This window comes from Protopterus annectens, chromosome 14.part0 (genome assembly GCF_019279795.1).
Source record: "Protopterus annectens isolate FY-2018-M chromosome 14.part0, PAN1.0, whole genome shotgun sequence".
NCBI lineage: Eukaryota > Metazoa > Chordata > Ceratodontiformes > Protopteridae > Protopterus > Protopterus annectens.
The window spans coordinates 50,085,482-50,113,262 of record NC_056748.1 but is presented as its reverse complement, the minus strand read 5'-3'; the positions used below and the strand labels follow the sequence as shown (position 1 = coordinate 50,113,262).

Genomic DNA, 27,781 nt, shown 5'->3' with positions numbered 1-27,781 from the left:
TTGTAGATTATGCTACACGATACCCTGAGGCAGTGGCTTTGTCCTCCATTGAGGCTGAGAAGGTGGCAAATGCTTTGCTAGAGATTTTCAGCAGGGTAGGTTTCCCAAAGGAAATACTGTCTGACAGAGGTGCCAATTTTATGTCAGACCTGCTGGCTTGTTTGTGTAAGTCCTGTGGGGTGAAGCACATGAAGACCACCCCCTACCACAGGTTCATAGGTTGGTACTAGGCTATCGGTCCTAGGGCCTATACAAGCCTAGCCATAACAATTCCCTGGCTATTTCTTCCCACACTATTTACTTCCCTGGACCCCTGTCTAGCAGGGCGACTGACGTGATCGCCAGGGTGAATTTCCTTTCTCCCATCCAATCATCAAGGCTCCTTTTGAACAGGGCCAAACAGGCGCTCTGCTTGACATGTATGGGCAGTCTATTCCAGAGTCTGGGGAGTCTCTGGGTCAGGAACCGATCCCTCCAGCATGTTTTGTTTATTGTGATGACAAGATTTAGATCCCTGGAGCGTGTGGCTCTGAGGTATTGTGATTTCTTTAAGTGTAGCATGTCCAACTGCTCTGGGTTTGACATGACCTTGTATGTTAAGCAGAGATCGCCTCGGAGTAGATGATATGCGACAGAGTATAGCTGGAGTTTTTTAAGGCAGTCAGCATAGGGTATCTGCTTTAGGCCTGTGATTCTTTTAGTGAGGTATTTCTGAGGCCTTTACAGTTGTTGCAGATGTTTAGAGAGGTACATACCAAATGTGGCATTGTATTCTATAATGGGTCTAATGAGGGATGAGTACAGTGGGACAATGACCTCCATTTTTCTGGATGAAAAGCCCTTAGTGATGAGTTGTGCCACATAAAAGGATGTTCTGACTGTTGTGGCGATGTGGTTATTGAAGGTGAGACCACTGTCCACCTGTGTCCCTAAGTCTCTTATCACACTTTCGGTGTTTAGTGTACTGCCCCCTATGTGATAATTCACAAGTACATGTTTTTTCCCAAAGGGGATAAAGTACAGTTGTGTACACTTACCATAAATGTAGATGTTCGAGTGTATTCACTGTTACAGTCATTACATTTGGGTAATCTGCTGGCAGGTTGCCCTCAGTTGGCCTGATTAACAAAGTCTTGTGTCCTGCGTCGGTTGCTGTCCCTTCTTCCATGACGTCAGGTCGTCAGGGGTATAAAACATGCAGCCGACGTCATTACATCAGTTTTTCTTGCTCCAGATGTTAGGTGCCCCTCAAATGGGGAGCAAAATATATAAGTAATTTTAAACACAGAAATATATACCTCCAAACAAAAGCAAATACATCAAAAAGGCTTTTAAGTGTAGAAAAATATAGGAGAGGCATAGTAAGAGAAAAAACAGGGGGCTGGAGGGAGGGTAACCAGGACTGCAACAGTGAATACACTCGATTATCTACATTTATGGTAAGTGTACACAACTGTACTATGTTCTTCTTGTTTCACTGTTGCAGTCATTACATTTGGGTAGATTCCCAAAGCTAGGGTTGGGAGGATGGATTTATACAGAATTAGGACTGGCTATAAGGCCCTGCAAAACAGCAGTGGCAAAGCCAGCTCTGGATTTAGAGAAAACTGGTAAGTGATCGTGCTTGGTGAAAGTATGAACTGAACTCCAGGTAGCAGCTTCTAGAATATCCCTGGTAGGAACACTTCTGAGAAAGGCTGTAGAAGTAGATGCAGCCCTGGTGGAATGGGATCTGATTCCCTGGGGGATAGGTTTTCCATGGTGCTTATAGCAGAAATGAATGCAATGGCTTATCCATTTGGAAATGGTTTGCTTTGAAATGCCTTTCCCTCTGCCCCTGCAGGAAATGCTACCAGCAGTTGTTCAGATTTTCTTCGAGATTTAGTCCTGTCCAAGTAAAATCTATGTTGCTTGTGTACATCCAATGAATGCAGAATCCACTCCCCTTTGTTCTGTGGATTGGGAAAAAAAGTTGTCAAATGAGTGGACTGATTAAGAGCCAGAGTGGATACCACCTTAGGCATGAAGGATGGGTTGGTCTTCAGTGACACCCTGACCGCATGAAAGATGATGAAAGGCTCCACTGCCATAAGGGCCTAAAATTCAGAAATCCTTCAAGCCGAAGTGACTGCTAAAAGGAAGGCTGTTTTCCAGGAAAGAAATTTTAAGTCTGCAGTAGCAGCTGGCTCGAAAGGTGGTAGAGTGAGTTTTTCTAATACAAAGTTAAGGTCCCAGGCAGGGGTTGGAGCTCTCCTGGGTGGCCTTAAGTTTTTGGCCCCTCTGAGATACTTAGCTTTAACAGAGGATGAGAGAAGAGAGGGGGATTCTGTGTTGTAATGAGCTGAAATGGCTGAGGCATGGATTTCTATGGAAGAAAAAGATAGGCCCTTGTGAAGCATCTCAGTTAAGTATTGTAAAATCTGAGGTAAATTGGGCACTGCTGTGGTCATCCCATGAGATTGATTCCAGGCACAGAATCTTTTCCATTTGTCAGCATAAGATTTTCTGGTACTAGGTCTTTTCACCTCCAAAATGACATCCATCTCAGGTTTGCTGAGCGATGCCAAGGGAGAATTTAAGTGATTAGCCAAGCTGCAAGATTCAATGTTTGGAGCTGAGGGTGCAGAATTTGGTTGTTCTGCTGAGACAGTAAGGAAGGTGTCTGAGGCAGGTGCTATGGAGAAAGTTGTGACAGACTGCGTAGGAGTGGGTACCAGTGTTGTCGAGGCCAGTCTGGAGCAAGCAAAATCATCTTTGGTTTGTCCTGTTTGACTTTTGGTAGAACTTTGGAGAGCAAAGGCAAAGGGGGAAAAGCATAGACTGATAGGATTTCCCAGCTGAAGGACAGAGCATCCACTTTCCAGGCTTTTTTGTGAGGAGTTCTTGTGCAAAATTTGTCCAACTGGTAGTTCTGGGGTGAGGCAAAGAGATCTATGTCTGGGCTCCCCCATTTGCGTGTCAACATGTTGAAAATCCGTGGTTCCAGTTTCCATTTGTGTGGGTCCATGAGATTTCTGCTTAGATCGTCTGCCAAAATATTCAGCTTTCCTGGCAGGAATTGGGCTTGTAGTTGTACTTGAAAGCTCAAGGCCGTGTTCCACAATGCCATGGCTTGTCTGCAGAGGGGGTAGGAATGTGTACCCCCCTGCTTGATTATGTACCACATAACTGTGGTGTTGTCTGTCTTTACCATTAGTCGCCCTGGATGAAGGTAGTCCTTGAAGGCTGTCAGTGCTTTCTGTACAGCTAGCATTTCTTTGTGATTGATATGAAGGTGCATTTGATTCGAGCTCCATTTGCCCTGAATGCACTTCCCTGCCAGATGAGCCCCGCATGCATAGTCTGATGCGTCTGTAGTTAGGGTTTGGGCAGCAGGGGGTGGTGTGAATGGTAGTCCCTTGTTTTGGTGGCAGGACTCTGCCCACCAAAGGAACTCTAGTTGCAGGCAAGGTATGATAGGAATCATTGTTTCCAGGCTGTGTGAATGTCGACTCCATAAACTTTTTAAGTACCACTGAAGTTTCCTCATATGCAGTCTTGCATATGGAATTAGAAGAATGCAGGAGGCCATGAACCCCACGGCTTGCAGTATTTATCTTGCTGATAGCAAGGTTTTCGTGGCCACCTGTTTGAAGTAAGTCAGCAACTGAATTTGCTTTTCTGGCATAAGATAAGCCATCTGGGCAGTTGTATTCAAGCTTACACCTGGGAATGTAATTTTATGAGAGGGTACTAGTTGTGATTTATTTTTGTTTATGATGTACCCTAGACAAGTTAGAACCCTTTTTACAAATGCTAGATGTTATAAAAGAATGGCCTTGTTTACTGCCTCAATTAGACAATCGTCCAGATATGGATATATTTGAATATGTATTTGCCTGCAAAATGCAATTACAGGAGCCAGGTACTTTGTAAAGACCCTGGGCGCAGTAGATAAGACAAAGGGCAGTGCAGAGAACTGATAATGCAAAAAGCCTGCTTTGAAGCGGAAGTATCTTCTGCAAGATTCCCTGATTAGGATATGCAGGTATGCCTCTTTTAGATCTAGCTTTGCCAACCAGGCATCTTTGCCTAGCATAGGAAATAACTAAAGAGTCAGCATCTTGAATTTTGGAATGTCCAGGAAAGTGTTTAGAGTACACAAGTCCCGAATTGGACGCCATGATTTGTCTTTTCTAGGTACCAGGAAAAGTCTGGAATAGAAACCTTGTCCCTTTTCCCCTTCTGGTACTAGATGGATAGTCCCCATATTTAGGAGGAAGAGTACTTGCTTCTGAGCCTCTGCCACTGATTTGGGGGTAGGTCTGGCCATCCGCTTGGAGTTGGCAACGTGTGGAAATGAACTCTTTATCCCTGGGACACTATATTTAAAACCCATTTGTCCTGGGTTATAAGTTGCCAGTTTTTTGCACAAAGTGCCAGTTCCCCCCCAAAGGGGCGGCTAAAAGGTAAGTGCTTCGTAATTGTAAAGGAAAGTCACTGAGACTGTTTACCATAGGGAGGTGTCTTGTTGCTTCCAGATTTGGAAGAGGAGGCACCCCATTGCTTAGTTCTGAAAGTCCATAGGGACTGAAAAGTACAGTTGTGTACACTTACCATAAATGTAAATGTTCGAGTGCATTCACTGTTGCAGTCATTACATTTGGGTAATCTGCTGGAAGGTTGTCCTCAGTCGGCCTGAATAACAAAGTCTTGCGTCCTGCGTCAGTTGTTGCCTCCTCTTCCATGACGTCAGATCGTCAGGGGTATAAAACATGCAGCCAACGCCATTTTAATCAGTTTTTCTTGCCCCAGATGTCAAATGCCCCCCAAATGGGGAGCAAAAATATATATGTATAAACTGGAAATATATAAATGCACTTTAAAAACATAAAAATTTACCTTCAACTAAAAGCAAATACACCACAAAGGCTTTAGAGTATAGTGAAGGAAAGAAAAGGTATAGAAAATGGGGGCTGGCGCGTGGGTAACCCAGACTGCAACACTGAATATACTCAAACATCTACATTTATGGTAAGTGTACACAACTGTACTATGTGCTTCATGTTTCACTGTTGCAGTCATTACATTTGGGTAGAATCCCAAAGCTATGGATGGGAGGATGGAACTAAACAGCATTAGGAGCAGTTATTAAGCCCTGCAGGACTGCAGTGGCAAAGCCTGCCCTGGATTTAGAGAAGAGAGGTAAATGATAATGCTTTGTGAACGTATGAACTGAGCTCCAAGAAGCAGCTTCTAGAATGTCTCTGGTAGGGACCCCTCTGAGAAAAACTGCTGACGTAGAGGCAGCCCTGGTGGAATGGGATCTGATCCCCTTGGGCACAGGTTTACCATGGTGCAAGTAGCAGAAACTAATGCAATGGCTTATCCATTTAGAAATAGTCTGCTTTGATATAGCCTTCCCCTCTGATCCTGCAGCAAATGCTACCAGTAGTTGCTCAGACTTTCTTAGAAATTTTGTCCTGTTTAAGTAGAATCTTAGTTGTCTGTGTACATCCAATGAATGCAGAATCTGCTCCCCCTTGTTCTGCGGATTAGGGAAAAAAGTTGGCAGGTGAATGGTCTGGTTAAGCCACAGTGGATACCACCTTAGGCATAAAAGAAGGATTGGTCCTGAGGGCAACCCTGTCCGGGTAAAAAATAATGAAAGGCTCCACTGCCATGAGAGCCTGTAGTTCTGAAACCCTTCTTGCTGAAATAACTGCCAAAAGAAAAGCTGTCTTCCAAGAAAGAAATTTTATACCCGCAATTGCTGCTGCTTCAAAAGGAGGCAGGGTGAGTTTTTCCAGCACAAAATTGAGGTGCGAGGCAGGAGTTGGTGCTCTCCTGGGAGGCCTTAAATTTTTGGCTCCTCTGAGATACTGTTTTAGCACTGGATGAGAAAAGAGGGGAGGCTCTATGTAGTAATGAGCCGAGATGGCAGAGGCATGGATTTTTATTGAAGAAAAAGATAGGCCCGTCAAGCATCTCAGTTAAGTATTGTAAAACCTGAGGAATATTGGGCTTTGCTGTGTCTATTCCTTGTGCCTGGTTCCACGCACAGAATCTCTTCCATTTATCAGCATAAGATTTTCTAGTACTAGGCCTTCTGGCTTCCAAAATGACATCCATCACAGGTTTACTGAGAGATGTGGTTTGAATAATTAGTTGACTAGCCATGCTGCAAGATTCAGAGTTTGGAGCTGAGTGTACAGAATTTGATAGTTCTGCCGAGACAATAGATGAGGTGTTTGAGGCAAGTACCACGGAGGAAGGTGTGACATATTCCTTAGAAGAGGGTACCAGTGCTGGCGAGGCCAGTCCGGAGCAATTAGAATCATTTTTGTTTTTTCCTGTCTGACTTTTAGTAAGACCTTGGAGAGTAGAGGTAGAGGGGGAAAGGCATAGACTGATAGGTTTTTCCAGCTGAAGGATAGAGCATCCACTTTCCATGCTTTTTTCTGATGAGTTCTTGTGCAGAATTTGTCCAACTGACAGTTTTGGGGAGAGGCAAATAGATCTATGTCTGGTCTTCCCCATTTCTGTATTAACATGCTGAAGATTTGTGGATCCAGTTTCCATTCATGCGGTTCCATAAGATTTCTGCTTAGGTCGTCTGCCAGAGTATTTTGCTTTCCTGGCAGGAATTGAGCTTGAAGATGTATTTGGTAAGTCAAGGCTGTGCTCCACAAGGCCATGGCTAGTCTGCAAAGGGGGTAGGAATGGGTACCCCCCTGCTTGTTTATGTACCACATAACTGTGGTGTTGTCCGTCTTTATCAGTAGTTGTCCTGGATGAAGTAAGTCCTTGAAGGCTGTCAGAGCATTCTGAACAGCTAGCATTTCTTTCTGGTTGATATGTAGATGCATTTGGTTTGGGCTCCATTTTCCCTGAATGCATCTCCCCGCCAGGTGGGCACCCCAAGCATAGACTGATGCGTCTGTAGTTAGGGTTTGGGTGGCAGGGGGTACAGTGAATGACAGTCCCTTGTTTTTGTGACATGTGTCTGCCCACCAAAGAAACTCCTGTTGTAGGCAGGGAATGAGAGGAATCATTGTTTCCAGGCTGTAACAATGTTGACTCCATAAGCTTTTTAGGTACCATTGAAATTTCCTCATATGCAGTCTCACATATGGAATTAGTAGAATGCAGGATGCCATGAACCCCAAGGCCTGCAGATTTTGTCTTGCAGATAACTGGGTTTTTGCTGACATTTGTTTGAAGTATACTGTCAATTGCATTTGTTTGTCTGGCATGAGGTAAGCCATCTGGGCATTTGTATTCAAGCTTGCACCCAGAAATGTAATTATTTGAGAGGGCACCAGTTGTGATTTATTTTCATTTATGCTGTACCCTAGAGGCATGCTAGAAGCCTTTTTACAAATGCCAGATGTTGAAGAAGAGTGTCCTTGTCTTCTGCCTGAATGAAACAATCGTCCAGATAAGGATAAATTTGAATGTTTCTTTGTCTGCATAATGCAATTACTGGTAAGACCCTGGGCACAGTAGATAAGCCAAAGGGCAGTGCAGAGAATTGGTAATGCAAAAAACCTGCTTTGAAGCGGAGGTATCTTCTGCAAGATTCCCTTATTGGGATATGCAGGTATGCCTCTTTTAAGTCTAGAGTTACTAACCAGGCATTCTTGCCTAGCATAGGCAGTAGCTGTTGTAAAGTCAGCATTTTGAATTTTGGAATGTCCAGGAACGTGTTCAGAATCGATAAGTCCAGTACTGGACGCCATGATTTGTCTTTTCTGGGTACCAGGAAAAGTCTTGAATAAAATCCTTGTCCTTTTTCCTTTTCTGGCACCGGTTGAATAGCCCCCATATCCATGAGGGACATGACTTGTTTCTGGGCCTCTGCCCACTGGTTTTCTGGCAGATCTGGCCATCCATTTGGAATTGGCAAAGTATGGAAATGAAATCTGTACCCCTGGGATATTATGTTTAATACCCATTTGTCCTGGGTAATTAACCACCAATTCTGAGCATGAAGTGCTAGTTTCCCCCACAAGCGGGCTGCCAAAAGATAAGTCCTTGGAGATGGTAGAGGAAAGTCATTGAGACTGCTTACTGTAGAGTTGTGCTTTGTTACCTCCAGATTTGGAGGTGGAGGCACCCCATTGCTTTGACCTGTAAGATCTCTGTGATTGATATCTGGAGCCTTTTGAGCTCCTGGGTTTGCCCTGAGTGGCTCTGTTGGACACAGGAAAGGACCAATTCATAGTAGGCCAGTGCCTACTGAACCTGGGTGGTTGCACTTGCAAGAAATCTTTTACAGTTTGCACAGATTTAGCTTTGTCTTCCATTTTCTTTAAAACCTCTTCTGCCTTATTACCAAACAGACTACCATGCTGTAAAGGGGCATCCAACAATTTAGCTTTAACATGATCATGCAGATTTTGCTCCTTGAGCCAGGAATGCCTCATCACAGATCCAGTAACGGCGGCCCTGCAAGAGGCCTCCAAGGAATCAAAACACATTGCAAAGTATGCTTTCCAACCTGTTCTGCTGCATGCAATAAATCCTGTAACTCTTTATTTTCCACACGATCAGAAATCAACATCTGTTTCAGTAAGCCCATAACATGCTGTTGATATTTAAGCATATGAAACTGGCAGTTTAAAGCCATGATTGCCAAGGTTGCAGACGTATAAAACCTTCTTACCCCATCTATCCAGCGCCCTGGAATCACTATCAGAAGGGGTAGGATTTTTGGCTGTAGAAGCCTTAACACCCTTGGGACCCTGAGAAATAGTCTCAGGATCAGCAGCAAGATTTTTGAAAAGAAATTTGTGGGAGTTAGGAACCCTGTAATATCTGTCTGGCTTACTAGGAGCCAGAGGCAGGGAATCAGGAGCCATGCTCGATTCCAAGAACACATCATCAACAATGTCTAATACAGGAGATATTGCCAAAGGCCTATGCTGAGGAAGAAGAAGGAAATCCCTAAGCCTCTTTTTTGATTCAGAGAAGTCCTGACTCTCCCAGTGAAAATGTTCCCTTAAAGTATGTAAAGTCTCTCCAAGAGTAATCTTCAGCAGGAGATGCAGATAGGATGGATTCCTCTACATCAGAAACCTCATAAGGTGGAACAGAAAATTCCTGATCGGAAGAGGAATCAGAAGAAATGGAAACCTGATCTGAAGATTCATAATCAGTGCACTGCCTAGACCTCTTAGTGGGGGGGGGGTTGGGAACCCCTGGTCAAGGTAATTAAATCCTCAGCCATTTTAATCATTTGTTTTTTAGGCATAGGGGCCTGAGAATGTGACTCATGCATCTTTTTTTTAGATATAGAAGTCGTTTTTGACCGTGTTTTTGTTGATGGCATCGGTTTAATATAAAAATGTTGAGGCCTGAAAACACCCACAGAAGCCGGTGCCTGCTCAGTGGACCCATCCAAGGGAGAGACATCCACAGGTTCAAAACTTTGCGAATCTCGCGGCATATTAGACTCCGAATAGGTCTCGGTAGAGGCCTGCGACTCAAATGACATCGGTAAGGAGCAAGAAAAAGTTTCCCCAATGGGGTACTTATCTTTAGTTTGAAGACTTTGGTTCTGAAACTCGAAAACGAATATTTCAGGAGTCGGCCGACCGGCACTTGCGAACTGCTTCTGCTTCAGCCACTGCGCGGCAAGAAAGACTGATTAAAATGGCATCGGCCGCATGTTTTATACCCCTGACGACCTGATCTCATGGAAGAGGAGACAGCAACCAACGCAGGACCCAAGACTTTGTTATTCAGGCCGACTGAGGGCAACCTGCCAGCAGATTACCCAAATGTAATAACTGCAACAGTGAAACCCAAAGAACATCTTAGTGCTTTTGCCATGTCTGAGTCTGGCTTGAGTGGCTCTGGAAGGAACTAGAAAGGACCATTTCTTAGTAGGCCAGTGCCTACTAAATCTTGGAGGTTGTACTTGTAAGAAATCTTTCACAGTCTGCATAGATTTAGCCTTATCTTCCATCTTTTTTAGAACTTCTTCAGCCTTATTGCCAGACAGACAGTCCTGCTGCAAAGGAGCACCCAACAATTTTGCTTTAACGTGATCAGGCAGAGATTGCTTCTTAAGCCAAGCATGTCTTCTAAGCACAGACCCAATAACAGCAGCCCTGCAAGAGGCTTCTAAAGAATCAAGACCACATTGCAAAGTATATTTAGAAGCAAAAATGTACCGACGACGGCTAGTGTGCTGATTAAATAAAGCACAAAACCGACAGCAAGGAGCATCATGGTCAGGGGCTAGGCAAGGAACACAGTACAAGTGAAAATCCTTATGAGGTATTTGCTTCCCACAAGTAACACAATTATTAACTTTTACTGACATCGGTAAGGAGCAAGAAAAAGTTTCCCCAGCGGGGTACTTAGCTTTTTAGTTGAAGACTTCGGTTCTGATACTCGAAAATGAAAATTTCAGGAGTAGGTCGACCAGCACTTGTGAACTGCTTCTGCTTTGGTCACTGCACAGCAAAAAAGACTGATGTAATGGTGTCGGCTGCATGTTTTATACCTCTGATGACCTGACGTCATGGAAGAAGGGACAGCAACCGACGCAGGACCCAAGACTTTGTTAATCAGGCCGACTGAGGGCAACCTACCAGCAGATTACCCAAATGTAATGACTGCAACAGTGAAAAACGAAGAACATCTATGCATTTCTTGGCATTGAGCTTGAGCCCATGGCTCTGGCACCAAGCATCTGTTTCTGTAAGGCCCTTTTGCCGGAGTATCCACATCATTTGGGGATTCATTAATGGCTCCCAGTTTGCAGTCATCTGCAAACTCTGTTAGCCAGAGTCCCTTAGTGTTGACCTGTACTTCAGAGAAGTAGATGCCAAACAAGAGAGGTCCCAGAACTAAACCCTGAGGTACTCCACTTGTCACTTGTTTGAAGTTGGATTTAGAGTCAGCTACTTTTACAGTGTGGGTTCTCTCAGTAAGCCAGCTGGCAACCCATCGAGTGACGTAGGGATTAATGCCCAGCTTAGTAAGTTTATCTATGATTCCAGAGTGGGGGATGGTGTCAAAGGTCATGGCGAGGTCCAGATAGGCTGTGTGGACTGCCTTACCCTCGTCAACAGCTCTGGAGACGAATTCGAAGACATCAGTAAGGTTCAGGAGACAAGATCGGCCCTTCACGAACCCGAACTGGGTGGAGGGTGCAGTGTTTTAAGGTTGCCAATGTCTTTGATTATAAGTTCCATGATAATACGTTCCATGGCCTTGCAGATCAGGCTCGTCAGACTGATGGGGCGGTAGCTCCTGGGATCCAAGGTGGATCCCCCCTTGTGGAGTGGGATAACTGTAGCTGTGCGCCACTCAGTGGGCACGAAGCCTGAGGTGAGGGTACGATTAAACATGACACTTAGGTGAGGTGCCAGTTCATTTTGTAGTTCATGTAGTACACAGCCCGGGATGTCATCTGGTCCCATGGATGCTGTATTCTTAGCTTTGGAGGTTAAACTCTACAATCAAGTCCATGCTATGGGCATTTGCAGATCAGTTTAAAAGGGAGTGGGACAAATATTTGTCCCATCTGTTGTTTGCTTACAGAGAAGTTTCCCAAGAATCCACAGGTTTTTCACCCTTTGAGTTGCTGTATGGGCATAGGGTGAGGGGACCTCTAGATTTAATTCGAGATGAGTGGGAAGGTGAGTGCGAGTCTCACAAGGAGTCTATTGTGGCATATGTCCTGAACCTCAGGACAAGGCTCAGGGAACTCATGGGCCTGGCCCAGGAGAACCTGGCAGAAGCCCAACAACAGAAAAAGGTGTGGTATGACAGGAATGCTCGAGATAGAGAGTATGCTGTAGGGCAGCAAGTGATGGTTCTCATTCCTGTCAGACACAAGTTGCAAGCAGCTTGGGAGGGACTCTACAAGGTGGTAAGAAGGGTAAGTGATGTTAACTACATGGTGGAAGTGCTAGGCAGACACCAGGGGCACAAATTGTACCATGTTAACATGATAAAACCTTACCATGATAGTGAGGGCCCTTGTACTGAGCATTTGCAGTGGATTGCAAGAGGAGTCTGAGGGAGATCTGAGGACTGATATCCTCAGTGAGGCTCGGGCTGACACCTCGGTGGAAGGGGTAGCAATGTCCCAGCAGCTATCTCTTACCCAGGTTTGAGAAATCCGAGCAGTGTTGCAGGAGTTTGGGGGCATGTTCACTGGGAAACCAGGGAGCACCCACCTGGTGCAGCATCAGGTGGATAGAGGACTCCAAAAGCCTATCAGGCAGGCCCCTTATAGGGTGCCTGAGAGAGTCAAACAGACTCTGAAGGAGGAGGTACAGGAGATGCTGGAAAGTACAGTTGTGTACACTTACAATAAATGTAGATGTTCGAATGTATTCACTGTTGCAGACATTACATTTGAGTTATCTGCTTGCAGTAGCCCTCAGTCGGCCTGATTAACAAAGTCTTGGGTCTTGTGCCAGTTGCTGTCCCTTCATCCATGACGTCAGGATTATAAAACATGCAGCCGACGCCATTACATCAATTTTTCTTGCCCCAGATGTCAGGTGCCCCCCTAATGGGAAGCAATTAAATCTATAAATACAAGGATATACCTCCAACAGAAAAGTAAATCCACCAAAAAGCTTTTAGAGCAAAGTGAGAGTAGAGGTATACCCAAAGGAAGAAAAGAGGGCTGGAGGGAGGGAAACCAGGACTGCAACAGTGAATACACTCGGACATCTGCATTTATGGTAAGTGTACACAACTGTACTATGTTCTTCGTGTTTCACTGTTGCAGTCATTACATTTGGGTAGATTCCCAAAGCTAAGGTTGGTAGGAGAAATTTAAACAGAATTAGGACCAGCTATAAGGCCCTGCAAGACTGCAGTGGCAAAACCAGCTCTGGATTTAGAGAAAATTGGCAAATGATAATGCTTGGCAAACATATGTACAGTACTCCAGGTAGCAGCTTCTAGGATGTCCCTAGCAGGGACGCCCCTGAGAAAGGCTGTACAGGAAGTTGCAACCCTGGCAGAATGGGGTTTGATGCCCTGTGGGATAGGTTTTCCATGGTGCTTATAGCAGAAATGAATGCAGTGGCCTATCTATTTTGAAATGGTTTGTTTTGAAATAGCTTTCCCCTCTGTCCCTGCAGCAAATGCCACCAGCAGTTGTTCAGATTTCCTTTAAGGTTTAGGCCTGTCCAAGTAGAATCTAAGCTATCTGTGCACATCTAAAAAGTACAGTATCCGTTCCCCTTTGTTCTGTGGGTTAGGAAAGAAGGTAGGCAAATGAATGGACTGATTAAGAGCCACACTGGATACCACCTTGGGCATGAAGGAGGGATTGGTTCTGAGGGACACCCCGTCCGCATGAAAGATGATGAAAGGTTCCACTGCCATAAGGGCCTGTAACTCAAGATACCCTTCTTGCAGAAGTGATTGCCAAAAGGAAAGCTGTTTTCCAGGAAAGAAATTTTAAATCTGCAGTAGCAGCTGGCTCGAAAGGAGGAAGAGTGAGTTTCTCCAAAACAAAATTAAGATCCCAGGCTAGAGTTGGAGCTCTCCTGGGGGGCCTTTGGCCCCTCTGAGGAACTGCTTGAGCAGTGGGTGAGAGAAGAGGGGAGGCTCTGTGCTATAATGAGCTGAAATGGCTGAGGCATGAATTTTGATGGAGGAAAAAGACAAGTACTTATGAAGCATCTCAGTCAAGTATAGTAGAATCTGAGGGAAATTGGACACTGCTGCGTTCATTCCTTGAGATTGGTTCCAAGCACAGAATCTTTTCCATTTTGCAGCATAATATTTTCTAGTACTAGGCCTCCTTGCCTCTAAAATGACATCCATCACTGATTTACTGAGGAATGGTAAAGGAGAGATTAGGTAATTAGCCAGACTGCTAGGTTCAGGGTTTGCAGTTGAGGGTGCAGAATCTGGTTCTCCTGCTGAGACAACAGGGAAGGAGTCTGAGGCAGGTGTCACGCTTGGCTCCTGCGCAAAAGTGGGTACCGATGTTGAAGAGGCCAGTCTGGTGCAATTAAAATCGTCATTGGCTTGTCCTGTTTGATCTTTAGTAGTACCTTGGAGAGCAGAGGCAGAGGAAGAATGGCATAAACTGATAGGTTTTTCCAGCTGAAGGATAGAGCATCCACTTTCCAAGCTAGATTGTGGGGAATCCTAGTGCAAAATGTGTCCAGTTAATGGTACTGGGGGGAGGCAAACAGGTCTATATCTGGGCTCCCCCATTTGCTTGTCAACATGTTGAAAATCCTTGGTTCCAGCTTCCACTTGTGTGGGTCCATGAGATTTCTGCTTAGTCCGTCTGCCAGTGTATTTAGATTTCCTGGCAGGAATTGAGCTTGTAGATTCACTTGGTAGCTCAAGGCTGTGTTCCACAATGCCATGGGTAGTCTGCAGAGGGGGTAAGAATGTGTACCCCCCCCTGCTTGTTTATGTACCACATGACAGTGGTTTTCTCCGTCTTTAGCATTAACTGTCCTGGAAGAATGTGGTCCTTGAAGGCTGTCACAGCATTCTGTACAGCTAACATTTCCTTTTGATTTATGTGCAGGTGCATTTGACTTGGGTTCCACTTGCCCTGAATGCACTTCCCTGCCAGGTGAGCCCCCCATGCATAGTCTGATGAGTATGTTGTTAAGATTTGTGCTGCAGGGGGTAATGTGAATGGTAGTCCCCTGTTTTGGTGGCAGGCCTCTGCCCATCAAAGGAACTCAAGGCGTAGGCAAGGTATGACAGGAATCCTTGCTTCTAGATTCTGTGAATTCTGACACCATAGGCTTTTGAGATACCATTGAAGTTTCCTCATATGCAGCCTTGCATATGGAATTATAAGAATGCAGGAGGCCATAAACCCCAAGGCTTGCAGTATTTGCCTTGCAGATAGCTGGGTTTTTGTGGCCACTTGTCTGAAGTAAGTTGTCAAATGTATCCGTTTCTCTGGCGTGAGGAAAGCCATCTGGGAAGTTGTATTCAAGCTTGCTCCCAGGAATATAATCTGTTGACAGGGTACCAGGTGGGATTTCTTTTCGTTTATGGGGAACCCCAGACAAGTCAGTACCCTTTGAACAAAGGCCAGATGATTGAAAAGAATGTCCTTGCTTTCTGCATGAATTAGACAATCATCTAGGTATGGGTATATATAAATATTTCTTTGCCTGCAAAATGCAATGACTGGAGCTAGTCACTATGTGAATACCCTGGGCACAGTAGATAAGCCAAAGGGCAGTGCAGAGAACTGATAATGTATGTAGCCTGCTTTGAAGCGTGGGTATCTTCTGCAAGACTCCCTGATAGGGATGTGCAGGTATGCTTCTTTTAAGTCTACTGTTGCCAACCATGCATCCTTGCCTAGCATAGGAAGCAGCTGGTGAAGAGTCAAAATTCTGAATTTTGGAATCACCAGAAAGGTGTTTAGAATAAAAAGGTTCAGGATAGGACGCCATGTATTGCCTTTTCCTGGTACCAGGAATAGTCTCGAACAGAAACGTACAGTTGTGTAAACTTACCATAAATGTAGATGTTCGAGTGTATTCACTGTTGCAGTCATTACATTTGGGTTATCTGCTTGCAGGTAGCCCTCAGTCAGCCTGATTAACAAAGTCTTGGGTCCTGCGTCGGTTGCTGTCCCTTCTTCCATGACGTCAGGTCGTCAGGGGTATAAAACATGCAGCCGATGCCATTACATCAGTTTTTCTTGCCCCAGATGTCAGGTGCCCCCTAATGGGAAGCAATTAAATATAAAACTACAAAGATATACCTCCAACAAAAAAGCAAATACACCAAAAATGCTTTTAAGCATAGTAAAGGAAAGTAGAGGTACAGCCAAAAGAAGTTAGGGGGCTGGAGGGAGGGTAACCAGGACTGCAATAGTGAATACACTCAAACATCTACATTTATGGCAAGTGTACACAACTGTACTATGTTCTTCGTGTTTCACTGTTGCAGTCATTACATTTGGGTAGATTCCAAAAGCTATGGTTGGGAGGAGGAATTTAGATAGCATTAGGGCCAGCTATAAGGCCCTGCAAGACTGCAGTGGCAAAGCCAGCTCTGGATTTAGAGAAAATTGGCAAATGATAATTCTTGGTGAAAGTATGTACAGAACTCCAGGTAGCAGCTTCTAGGATGTCCCTGGTAGATACGCCTCTGAGAAAGGCTGTGGAGGTAGATGCGGCCCTGATGAAGTGAGGTCTGATCCCCAGGGGCATATGTTTTCCATGGTGCTTATAGCAGAAATGAATGCAATGGCTTATCCATTTAGAAATGGTTCGCTTTGAAATAGCCTTCCCCTCTGCCCCTGCAGAAAATGCCACCAGCAGTTGTTCAGATTTCCTTTGAGATTTAGTCCTGTCCAAGTAGAATCTAAGTTGTTTATGCAGATCTAAGGAATGCAGTATCCATTCCCCTTTATTCTGTGGATTGGGAAAGTAGTTTGGCAAATGAATGGAATGATTAAGAGCCACACTGGATACCACCTTGGGCATGAAGGGTGGATTGGTTCTGAGGGACACCCTGTCCGCATGAAAGATGATGAAAGGCTCCACTGCCATAAGGGCCTGTAATTCAGATACCCTTCTAGCTTAAGTGATTGCTAAAAGGAAAGCTGTTTTCCAAGAAAGAAATTTTAAGTCTGCAGTAGCAGCTGGCTCGAAAGGAGGTGGAGTGAGTTTATCCAAGAGAAAGTTAGGGTCCCAGGCTGGGGTTGGAGCTCTCCTGGGTGGTCTCAAATTTTTGGCCCCTCTGAGGAACTGCTTGAGCAGTGGATGAGAGAAGAGGGGAGGTTCTGTGTTACAATGAGCTGAAATGGCTGAGGCATGGATTTTAATGGCAGAAAAAGACAGGGCTTTGTGAAGCATCTCAGTTAAGTATTGTAAAATCTGAGGTAAATTGGGCGCTGCTGTGCTCATCCCTTGAGAATGGTTCCAGGCACAGAATCTTTTCCATTTTTCAGCATAAGATTTTCTAGTACTAGGCCTCCGTGCCTCTAAAATGATATCCATCACAGGTGTGCTGAGGGATGGTAAAGGAGAGAGTAAGTAATTAGCCAGGCTGCAAGTTTCAGTGTTAAAAGCTGAGGGAGCAGAATCTGGTTCTCCTGTGGAGACAGCAGGGAAGGAGTCTGAGGCAGGTGCCATGGAGATAACCGTGACACACTGCGCAGGAGGGGGTAACAGTGTTGGCGCGGCAAGTCTGGAGCAATCAAAATCATCCTTGGTTTGTCCTGTTTGATTTTTAGTAGTACTTTGGAGAGCAGAGGTAGAGGGGGGAAGGCATAGACGGATAGGTTTTTCCAGCTGAAGGACAGAGCATCCACTTTCCAGGCTTGTTTGTGGGGAGTCCTTGTGCAAAATTTGTCCAATTGGTGGTTCAGAGGAGATGTAAACAGGTCTATATTTGGGCACCCCCATTTGCTTGTCAACATGTTGAAAATCCTTGGTTCCAGATTCCACTCATGTGGGTTCATGAGGTTTCTGCTTAGTCCTTCTGCCAATGTATTTAATTTTCTTGCCAGGAATTGAGCTTGTAGGTGCACTTGGTAGCTCAAGGCTGTGTTCCACAATGCCATGGCTAGTCTGCAGAGGGGGTAAGAATGTGTACCCCCCTGATTGTTTATGTACCACTTAACAGTGGTGTTGTCCGTCTTTACCATTAGTTGTCCTGGAAGAATGTGGTCCTTGAAGGCTGTCAGAGCATTCTGTACAGCTAACATTTCTTTTTGATTGATATGCAGGTGCATTTGACTTGGGTTCCATTTGCCCTGAATGCACTTCCCTGCCAGGTGAACGCCCCATGCATAGTCTGATGTATCTGTTGTTAGGGTTTGGGCGGCAGGGGGTGGTGTGAAAGGTAGTCCCTTGTTTTGGTGGCAGGCCTCTGCCCACCAAACGAACTCTAGGTGTAGGCAAGGTATGGCAGGAATCATTGTTTCTAGGTCTTGAGCAAGAAAACGTTTCCCCAACAAGGTAGTTAACTTTAGTTGAAGACTTCGGTTCTGAAACTCGAAAACGAAAATTTCAGGAGTCGGCCGACCGGCACTTGTGAACTGCTTCTGGCACCGCACGGCAAGAAAGACTGATGTAATGGCATCGGCTGCATCTGTTATACCCCTAACGACCTGACATCATGGAAGAAGGGGCAGCAACTGACACAGGACCCAAGACTTTGTTAATCAGGCCGACTAAGGGCTACCTGCAAGCAGATAAACCAAACGTGATGACTGCAACAGTGAAACACGAAGAACACCCTTGTCCTTTTTCCTCTTCTGGTACCAACTGAATAGCCCCCATGTTTAAGAGAGAGAGTACCTGATTTTGGGCCTCTGCCCACTGATTTGGGGGTAGATCTGGCCACCTGCTTGGTGTTGGTAATGAGTGGAAATGAAATCTGTATCCTTGGGACACTACATTTAAAACCCATTTGTCCTGGGTAATGAGTTCCCAGTTTTTGGCCTGCAGACCAATCTTTTCGCCTAAAGGAGCATTCAGTTGAGAAGTGCTTGGAAGTTTTAAAAGCAAGTCATGGAGACGTTTTTCCATAGGGGGGAGTCTTACTGCCCTCAGGTTTGGGTGCGGAAACCCCCCACTGCCTAGTCTTGTGTGTCCCTTGGGACTGAAACCTGGGGTTCCTGCTGTGTCTCAGTTTGGCTTGAGAAGACCTGGAGGGGGCTGGAAAGGACCAATTTTTAGAGGGCCAGTGCCTACTGAATCTAGGAGGCTTGTAAGAAATCTTTAACAGTCTGCATAGATTTAGCTTTATCTTCCATCTTTTTAAGAACTTCCTCAGCCTTGTTGCCAAACAGGCGGTCCTGATTTAAGGGAACATCCAACAACTTAGCTTTAACATGATCAGGCAAAGATTGCTCCCTTAAGCCAAGCATGCCTTCTGAGCACAGACCCAGTAACAGCAGCCCTGCAAGAGGCCTCTAATGAATAAAATCCACATTGCAAAGTATGTTTTCCAACCTGTTCAGCAGAATGCATTAAATCCTGTAATTCTTTATTTTCAGCGCAATCAGGAATTAACATAATTTTCTGTTTAGGCAATCCAACAACACGTTGTTGATACTTTAACATATGAAACTGGCAGTTTAAAGCCCTAATGGCCAAGGCTTCAGAAGTGTACATTTTCTTACCCTATCTATCCAGCACCCTGGAGTCTCTATCAGGGGGGGGGGGGGGGTAGGATTTTTAGCAGTAGAAGCCTTAATGCCTTTGGGTCCCTGTGATATAGTATCTGGATCCGCAATAGGATTTTTAAAAAGGAACTTCTGAGAAACAGGAACCCTGTAATATCTGTCAGGTTTTCTGGGAGCAGGAGGCAAAGAATCAGGGGCCAAACTAGATTCTGAAAAGGCATCATCAACAATGTCTAGTACAGGAGGTATAGCTAAAGGCCTATGCTGAGGCAGGAGTAAGAAATCCCTAAGCCTCTTTTTTGAATCAGAAAAATCCTAGCTTTCCCAGTGGAAATGCTCCCTAAGATGTAAGGTTTCACCAAAAGAAAAATCCTTTGGAAAGGAAGCATCAGGAATAGAGTCCTCTGCATCAGAATCCTCATAAGTAGATAAGGGCAACTCCAGATCATCAGAAGAATCAGAAAAATCAGAATCTTGTTCAGAAGATTCATAAACAACTTCAGTCCTAGGTCTCTTAGAAGGGGGAGGTTGGCTTCCCCTGATTAAAGTTATAAGATCTTCAGCCATTCTTATCATTTGTTTTTTAGGCATAGAGGCCTGAGCATGCGGCTTGGGCACATGGTTTGAGATTTTGGCCTAAATTAAGAAGGAGGCGTCGGTTTAATATGCAAGTCCGTAGACCTGAATACACCCTCAGAAGCCGGTGCCTGCACAGCGACTCTGGACCCATCCAAGGTAGAAACATCCGCAGGTTCCACAGTTGAAGCATCTCATGGCATACCGGACTCCGAATTGGTCTCAGAAGAGGCCTGTGAATCAGAACTAGCGGGTATCAGGGGCTGCGAAATGCCTCACTGAGTACCGATGAACTGGTGACTGGCTTAGGAGAAGCATCGTCGGCAGCTTTGGACGTCAACGGCCTGTCTCTGTCTTTCTCTTTGTGTTTTTCCGAAATCCCGGTAGTCGGATGGCTAACCAACGACATTTCTGGATAATTAAACCGAGAACTGAAATATTTAGAAGCGAAAATATACCGAGGACGTATAGTGCGCTGATTAAATAAAGCACAAAACCGACAGCAAGGTACGTCATGGTCAGGGTCTTGGCAAGGAATACAGTACGAATGAAAATCTTTGTGAGGTATTTGCTTTCCACAAGTAATGCAATTATTAACTTTTACTGACATTGGTAAGGAGCAAGAAAAAGTTTCCCCAATGGGGTACTTAGTTTTAGTTGAAGACTTCGGTTCTGAAACGTGAAAACGAAAATTTCAGGAGTCAGCCGAACGGCCCTTGCGGACTGTTTCTGCTTCGGGCACCGCATGGCAAGAAAGACTGATGCAATGGCGTCGGCTGCATGTTTTATACCCCTGACAACCTGACATCATGGAAGAAGGGACAGCAACCGACGCAGGACCCAAGACTTTGTTAATCAGGCCAACTGAGGGCTACTGTAAGCAGATAACCCAAATGTAATGACTGCAACAGTGAAACACTAAGAACATCGAGGGGTGATTCAAGAGTCCAACAGTCCCTGGGCCTCACCAGTGGTGTTGGTGCCACAGAAGGATGGCAGCACCAGGTACTGTGTGGATTACAGGAAATTAAACAGTCACACAGAGGCGGATGCTTACCCCATGCCTAGGACAGATGAGGCCCTAGAGCAGCTGGGTGGGGCTAAGTATCTTACAACCACTGATCTTACCAAGGGTTACTGGCAGGTGCCCGTGCACCCAGTGCTAGAGAGAAGTCAACCTTTGTGACTCCTTTTGGCTTGTATGAGTTCACAAAGATGCCTTTTGGGATGAAGAATGCCCCAGCGACTTTCCAGAGGCTGGTAGATCATATTTTAGCAGGAGCAGGAGGGTTTGCCCTTGCTTACATGGATGATATTGCTATCTACAGTCATTCCTAGCAAGAGCACCTTCAGCATGTCAGGGAGGTGCCAGGCAGACTACAGATGGCAGGGTTGACCATTAAGCCGAGCAAATGTCAGGTGGGTATGGCAGAGGTCTCCTACCTAGGACAAAGAGTGGGGAGTGGTAAGATAAGGCCAGAACCTGCCAAAGTGGAAGCCATTCAGGCATGGCCTGCACCTGTTACCAAAAAGCAGGTGAGGGCATTCTTAGGGACAGCAGGGTACTACAAAGAGTTTGTTCCCAATTATAGTACCATAGCTGCTCCCATTACAGACCAGACAAGGAAGAACAGGCCAGACAAGGCAGTGTGGAGCCCAGCATGTGAGCAGGCATTTCAGAAGCTTACGGAAGCTTTGGGAGGACCCCCTGTGTTAGCCCGTCCAGACTGCAAAGACTTTGTTGTGCAGGTGGATGCTTCAAACTATGGGGTAGGGGCTGTACTTAGCCAGATTTCTTCAGAGGGAGAAGAGCACTCAGTGGTTTATCTCAGTCGTGGGCTCCAACCCAGGGAGGAATGCTATGCAGCGGTAGAAAAGGAATGCCTAGCTATAGTGTGGGCACTACAAAAACTTCAGCCTTATCTGTATGGAAGAAAATTCACTGTGATGACAGATCACAACCCTCTAACATGATCAAACATCAAACCGAGCCAGTCAGCAAAATGCCAAGTTGCTAAGTTGGAGTCTGGGGTTGCAAGCATATGACATCTCAGTGCAGCACCGCAGTGGGAGTAGCAATGCCAATGCAGATGGGCTCTCAAGACAGGGAATGGGGTGAGGTACACCCAGATAAACCTGACACTCTCAAGCGATGTTTCTCAAGGGGCACTTGAAAAACTTGCTTGAGTTCCCCGGGGGGGAAGAGATGTGACGACTGGGGAGAGATGGGTGAAGGCTGCCAGCCTAGTCAAATAGAATTTGATACATAATTCTATCAACTGTATAAATAAATGTAAAATACAGGCTTGTTTTCTTGATAATAAATGTAAAATACAGGCATGTTTATTGAGTGTAAAGAATACTGTGAAATGTGGAACTGCAAAATATGTGACAACATTGCACTCTACTGGCCCAGTGAAGCATGTTGTACCCTTTCATGTTAGAATTTGTCTCCAGGGTGGCTGGATGTAGATTTCATGCCCATTGTTTTAAGGCTAACGTTTATGACTAGGATTTAGATGTGGAAGGTCCCTTATTGCTCTGGTTTCTGCTAGCATATACATGTGAAAGGTCTTGTATTGTAAGTTTTTGAGGAGGTGTTAGATTGCTAAATAATGCAGTTTGTGGCCTGAGAACTCAGACCAGGTGTTAAGATGATGCAATATGAATACTGGGAAAACCTAAATGTCAAAAATGATGTAATTTGGGGAGTGCCTTAGAGACATGTTTGTTAGTAATGTTTAAATACTATTTCTCACAAGAGACTAAAAAGCATTTTGATCTTGGATATCTATTTATCAGCACTCTACCTTGTGCTCACATGTAAGTTTTAGCACTGTGATTTCTTGCAGGAATAGTTAAAGTTAGTAAAGATTAATTAGATATTTTTCTTTGAAATCAGACCTGTCCTACTGTATTATTTTACGTTTCTGTGTGATCTCTGAACTCTTAGATATATATGTGGTGTAGTAGTTTTGTCTTGTGTTTTAATTATTTATTATTAAATATTTTTAAAATCTTCTACCTGTGGCGGATTTATGTAGAGATAAGCTCTAGAGTACATTGCATATTTATAGAGGTTATTGTAATAGGCCACTCTAAAGTAAGCCTTGACTGTTAGTCATACTACCATTGGATAATAATATTGCACAGTAATAATTGGACACCCTTTTAAGGGCCTTTGAGTAGCTGATATTTATTAGCTGGTGGTGGCAGTAATTACTACCATATAGCCTGGGTAAAGGGGCAAAGCTGGAGAACCTGTGCCAGCCTTTTTCCTAGGAGGGTCTGTGTGGTTGTATAACCTCTTCTCAAAGTGTGTGTGTGTGTGTGTGTGTGTGGTGTGTCAGCTACCTGGGCAGTGACACGAAGCACTGGTTGGACAGAGAGGGTACTGGAGGTTAGCTTGCCAGCTAGGCTGAGATCTGGGCCCTATAGCTGTGCCAGTGGGGAGTCTTATTGGGGACCTGGAGAGCAAGGGAGCAACCAGCCCCAAACTGACTGCAATCTCTGCATGCACTTAAGGGAAACTGTACTTTACTGTGTGTATTAGTTATCCTTTTCTCTTCTAGGAGACAACCTCCCTGGTGTTAGTGGTGAGGATTGAGGCATCGATTTCTGGGCCAGGGCACGGTCGTCACAAACTCTAGGGACGTTTGGAGGGATTTGACCACCAGGACGGTGTTCAGAATGGATAGATCCAGGATGGGGTGCCAAGTGCCCTATTTTCTGGGAACAAGGAGTAGTCTGGAAAAAAAGCCTTTGCCTGTTTGATCTGCGGGGACAGGCTCTACTGCCCCCTGGGATATAAGAGTTTGGACCTGTTTCAATGCCTCTGCCCACTGATTTGGATGCAAGTCTGGATACCCTTTTGGAATTGGGAGTTCACTTAAAGGGAATTTGTATCCCTGAAAAATGATCTTTAAGACCCTTTGGTCCTTTGTTACAGAGAGCTAGTTTTATATAAAGAGGGAGAGCCTTCCTCCTAGCTTTTGATGAGTGAAGGGAGGGCAGAAGGGGAGGGGGTGTCATTGGTAGTTTTTGCCAAAGAAGGGTGGCTTAGAACTCCCTGCCTTTGGGGTGGAAGTGGTCCACTGTTTGCTTCTCTGCTGGCCGTGGGATAGGGATCTGAATGGTCTGTCCCTGCGGGGATTAACCTGGCCCTGTCTGCTAGGTGCAGGGAAGGACCAGTGCTTAGAGGGAACGTTCCTGCTGAACCTGGGAGGTTGAACCTGAAATAAATAATTTACTGTTTGCATAGATTTTGCTTTGTCTTCCATCTTTTTAAGCACCTCCTCTGCTTTTACTCCAAACAGGCGGTCCTTATCCAGGAGTGCATCAATTAGTTTAGACATGACATGATCAGGAAGAGGTTATTCCTTCAGCCATGCATGTCTCCTAATGACAGATCCTGACACTGCTGCCCTGCTAGAAGCTTCTAGGGCACCATATCCATAGTGTAATGAGTGTTTGGCCACTTGACAAGCAGAGTGCAGTAAATCTGCTAACTCTTTTGAGTTGGCACAGTCAAGAAAGGTAGAAAACCTTTGTTTTAATAGTTCCAAAGTGTGTGGTTGATACTTTAACATACGGGACTGACAGTTGAGTGCTCTGATAGCTAAGGGTGCAGAGGTGTATACATTTTTACCCCATCTGTCCAGAGCTCTGGAATCCTTGTCAGAAGGAATAGGATTCTTGGCAGAACTAGTCTTAGCTCCTCTAGATTCTTGTGTAATGACCTCTGGGTCTGCAGCAGGATTTCTGTACAGGTATTTGTGAGAATTCGGTACTCTGTAATACCGGTCAGGTTTACTGGGAGCAGGTGGGAGAGCGTCAGAGGCTAAGCTGGATTCATGGAAAACATCATCCACCACTTCTAAAAAGGGGGGATGGCCAGGGATCTGTGTTGGGGCAAGTCCAGAAACTCTCTACGTCTTTTCTTAGACTGGGGGAAGTCCTGAGATTCCCACTGGAAATGTTCCCTGAGGGTGGGAAGGGTTTCCCCAAAGGAAAGGTCCTCTGGAGGGGAGGCAGAAGGGATGGATTCCTCTGCATCTGAATCCTCATAAGCAGTGAGTGGTTGCTGTTCCTCTTCAAAATCTGAATAGTCAGATTCCTCAGAATCCTGTTCTGCAATCATTTCTGGAGAAGGGTGCCTTTTCCTTTTAGAAGTTGTGGCCTGACTACCTCGGATAAGGGAGATGAGATCCTCCACCATTTGTGCTTAGTCTGGTAGAGCAAGAGCAAGATGGTGGCTATAAACAAATTTTCTAGGAGTGGCCTGGCTTCTAGGCCTGAGAGAATCCATCGGTCTGAGAGAAATGGTAGTCGGATGAGAAGACGTCAGTTGTTGTCTAGCTTTGGTAGTGAGAAAGGCCTCCTGGAAAGCTGGTGCTTCCGTTGCGGCTCTGGACCAAACCGATGGAAAGACAGCCAAAGAGTCGGAAGACAAAGAAGATTTTTGCGGCATACCAAACTCTGAAAGGGTCTCGGTAGAGGCCTGCATAGATATCTAATTGGGCATCAAGGGCTGCAAAAGTGCCTCAATGAATTCCGGAGAACTGACGACCTGCTTAGCAGTAGAGTTGTCGGAAGGCTTAGCCTTGTGAGGTCTGTCTTTATCTCTGTGTTTTTTCGGAATGTCCACGGATTGTTGGCTGATGGACACCATATCGGAATACGAAGACGAACATGAAAATAACTGTCTACAATAAAAGCTCTATGCCGAATGGTTCTCCTATTTAAAAGGGCACAGAACCAGCAATGAGGGACATCGTGGTCTGGGCCTAAACAAGTGATGCAGTAAGAATGAAACTCTCGGTGTGGGATCTGCTTTTCACAGGCAAGACAATTGTTAACTTTTTCGGACTTCGGTTAGTGTAAGAAAAAAGGGTCTCAAATGGGGTACTTAGCGTTAAACGTTTTCAGCTGAAATTCAAACTCTGGTAGCGACTGACCGGCACTTGTGCTTACTGCTTCTGCTACGGGCTCCACAGCAAGAAAGACTGATATAATGACGTCGGCTGCCTTGCTTTATAGCAGTGACGACCTGACGTCATACTACAGGCGACTGCAGCCAATGCAAAAAAACAGTGACTCTGGCTGAGGGCTACCACAGCAGGGATAACCCACAGGTGATGACTGCAACAGTGAAACACGAAGAACATCTACTACTCTTTCCTGCGAGGAAGACTGAAGCAATGACGACAACATGCCAAGCAAAAGTGTGCATTTACATATGCACTCTGATGTCATCATGTTTGCTTCTTCACATTTATCTGCCTAGTACTGTATCAGACCATGAGCTCCATCTGCCACCTGACCAAGCAGTTTACTGCACCCAGCACAGTCAAGGGAAAGTTTGTCACTGGAAGCTCCACTTGCCCTTCATTACTGAACTGTTAAGAAAAACTAAGTTGCAGGCAGAAACCAGCCAACAATGCTATTGGGCCAGATCTACATAAAGCACTATTACAGAAAGTCATTCTGCAGTACATAAAAATAAAAAGTAATGCAAAAAAACTACTTTAGAAAACATCTGTAAAAAATGGAAAGAAAAACAGAACTGCAAACATCTGTGTTTTCTATAACATGCACACTTGTGCAAAACAGTTGTATACTATTAAACTTTAAAACAGAGGCATGTGATCTATGCATTTTAGAACCACACAAATACTCTACTGTATGCATTTCAAACTTACTGGTAGAAGTCTGCCTCTTTAGCTGCCTCTTCACAGCGTTTCAAGGTCTTGGTGTGCTGGTTCTGCAATGACTGTAGGTCAGACATGGCCTTCATACACTGCGACTTGAGGCGCTCGTAGTCATGGCTTGGTTTGGGAGCAGGCCTGTGAAGGAAACAATGTTCAGTTTCAAACACTACATCGAGTCAGTGAGTTGAACCAACAGATGCTTTCTCAACAACTCTATCAGCTATTCCTTCCTTCCTTCCTTTCTTTCAGAAAACTGAATATATGAGAATCCCCACTCTCTGCATGTTTCCAACAATATTCCTTCATAGTGTGCCCCTTCAGGTTTCCAGCATTCTTAGTTCTATTTCACTAAATATACGAACTACATGCACTACATCTGCAGCTAAAAGTCATTGCAAATTGTTTGATATTGTACATATCAGTATCACTTGTCTTTATCAATTTTGTTTCATCCAATCACGACTAAAGGCTCCATCCAGTTTTTTTAGACATATCTTCAACTTATTTTTTTCAAATAATTTAATACTGTTAACTTATATATACCTTACTTTATGACAACTTCAAATGCAAAAACAAACTTGCTGAACATGAATGGAATCTGTATATAAATGAAATTTAATACACTAGTTAATACTACTTCAAAGTCCTTAATCTACTCAAAAGTTAGCTGAAAATAAGAAGTTATGTACCTACCATAACGTTCCATGTTAGTTGTCTTCTTCTCACCTTCTTTCTTGCTGGTTGGTTGGTTGGGTTCAGAGACGACCCTCGGCTCCGACTCAGCCATTTTCTAAAGATCGAGAGCTACTTACTGGCTCAAGTCCTCCCTATATCCCACAATACCTGGTGCTAGACCCCCAGATCTCGTTTGGAGGACCTAACACCATAACAATACAAGAGGACAACTTTCCCAAAAGCAAGACTTCAGCTAGAGGGCTGAAGAAAAAGGTAGATGACATAAAACGGTAAAGACTCAGCCAGTGACAATACTCGTAGGAGGACTCTTCTCGGTCCATCTAGGCTAGGGGGATGGAGGGTGGGACGCAAGAAAGAAGGCGAGAAGAAGACAACTAACATGGAACGTTATGGTAGGTACATAACTTCTTAATGTTAAGTTGTCTCTCTCGCCTTCATAATTGCTGGTTGGGACAGCGTCCCTAGCACCTTAGTCCTGGGTGGCTCATCGGAACAGACTCTTGAGCACAGTGGAACCAAAATCAGCTCTGCTCCTAGAGGCCAGATCCAATTTATAATGTGAAATGAAGGTATGAGGGGTGGCCCATGTGGCCGCCGCACAAATGGCTCCCATAGGTAGCCTTGATTGAAAAGCTACTGACATAGCTAAAACCCTAGTAGAGTGGCCTTTAGGTTTAGCAGGGAGTTCTTTATTCCTCAA

At 44.9% G+C, this 27,781-nt stretch overlaps 1 protein-coding gene across 1 annotated transcript in view; it reads right to left on the bottom strand.

The window, feature by feature from the left end:
* DLG5 (discs large MAGUK scaffold protein 5) overlaps positions 1-27,781 on the bottom strand; it is a 3,463,687-nt gene that overhangs the window by 2,847,972 nt on the left and 587,934 nt on the right. The window contains exon 5 of the mRNA XM_044055764.1: positions 26,377-26,520. Within this exon, the coding sequence (XP_043911699.1) occupies positions 26,377-26,520 (144 nt within the window). The remainder of the gene's footprint in view (positions 1-26,376; positions 26,521-27,781) is intronic.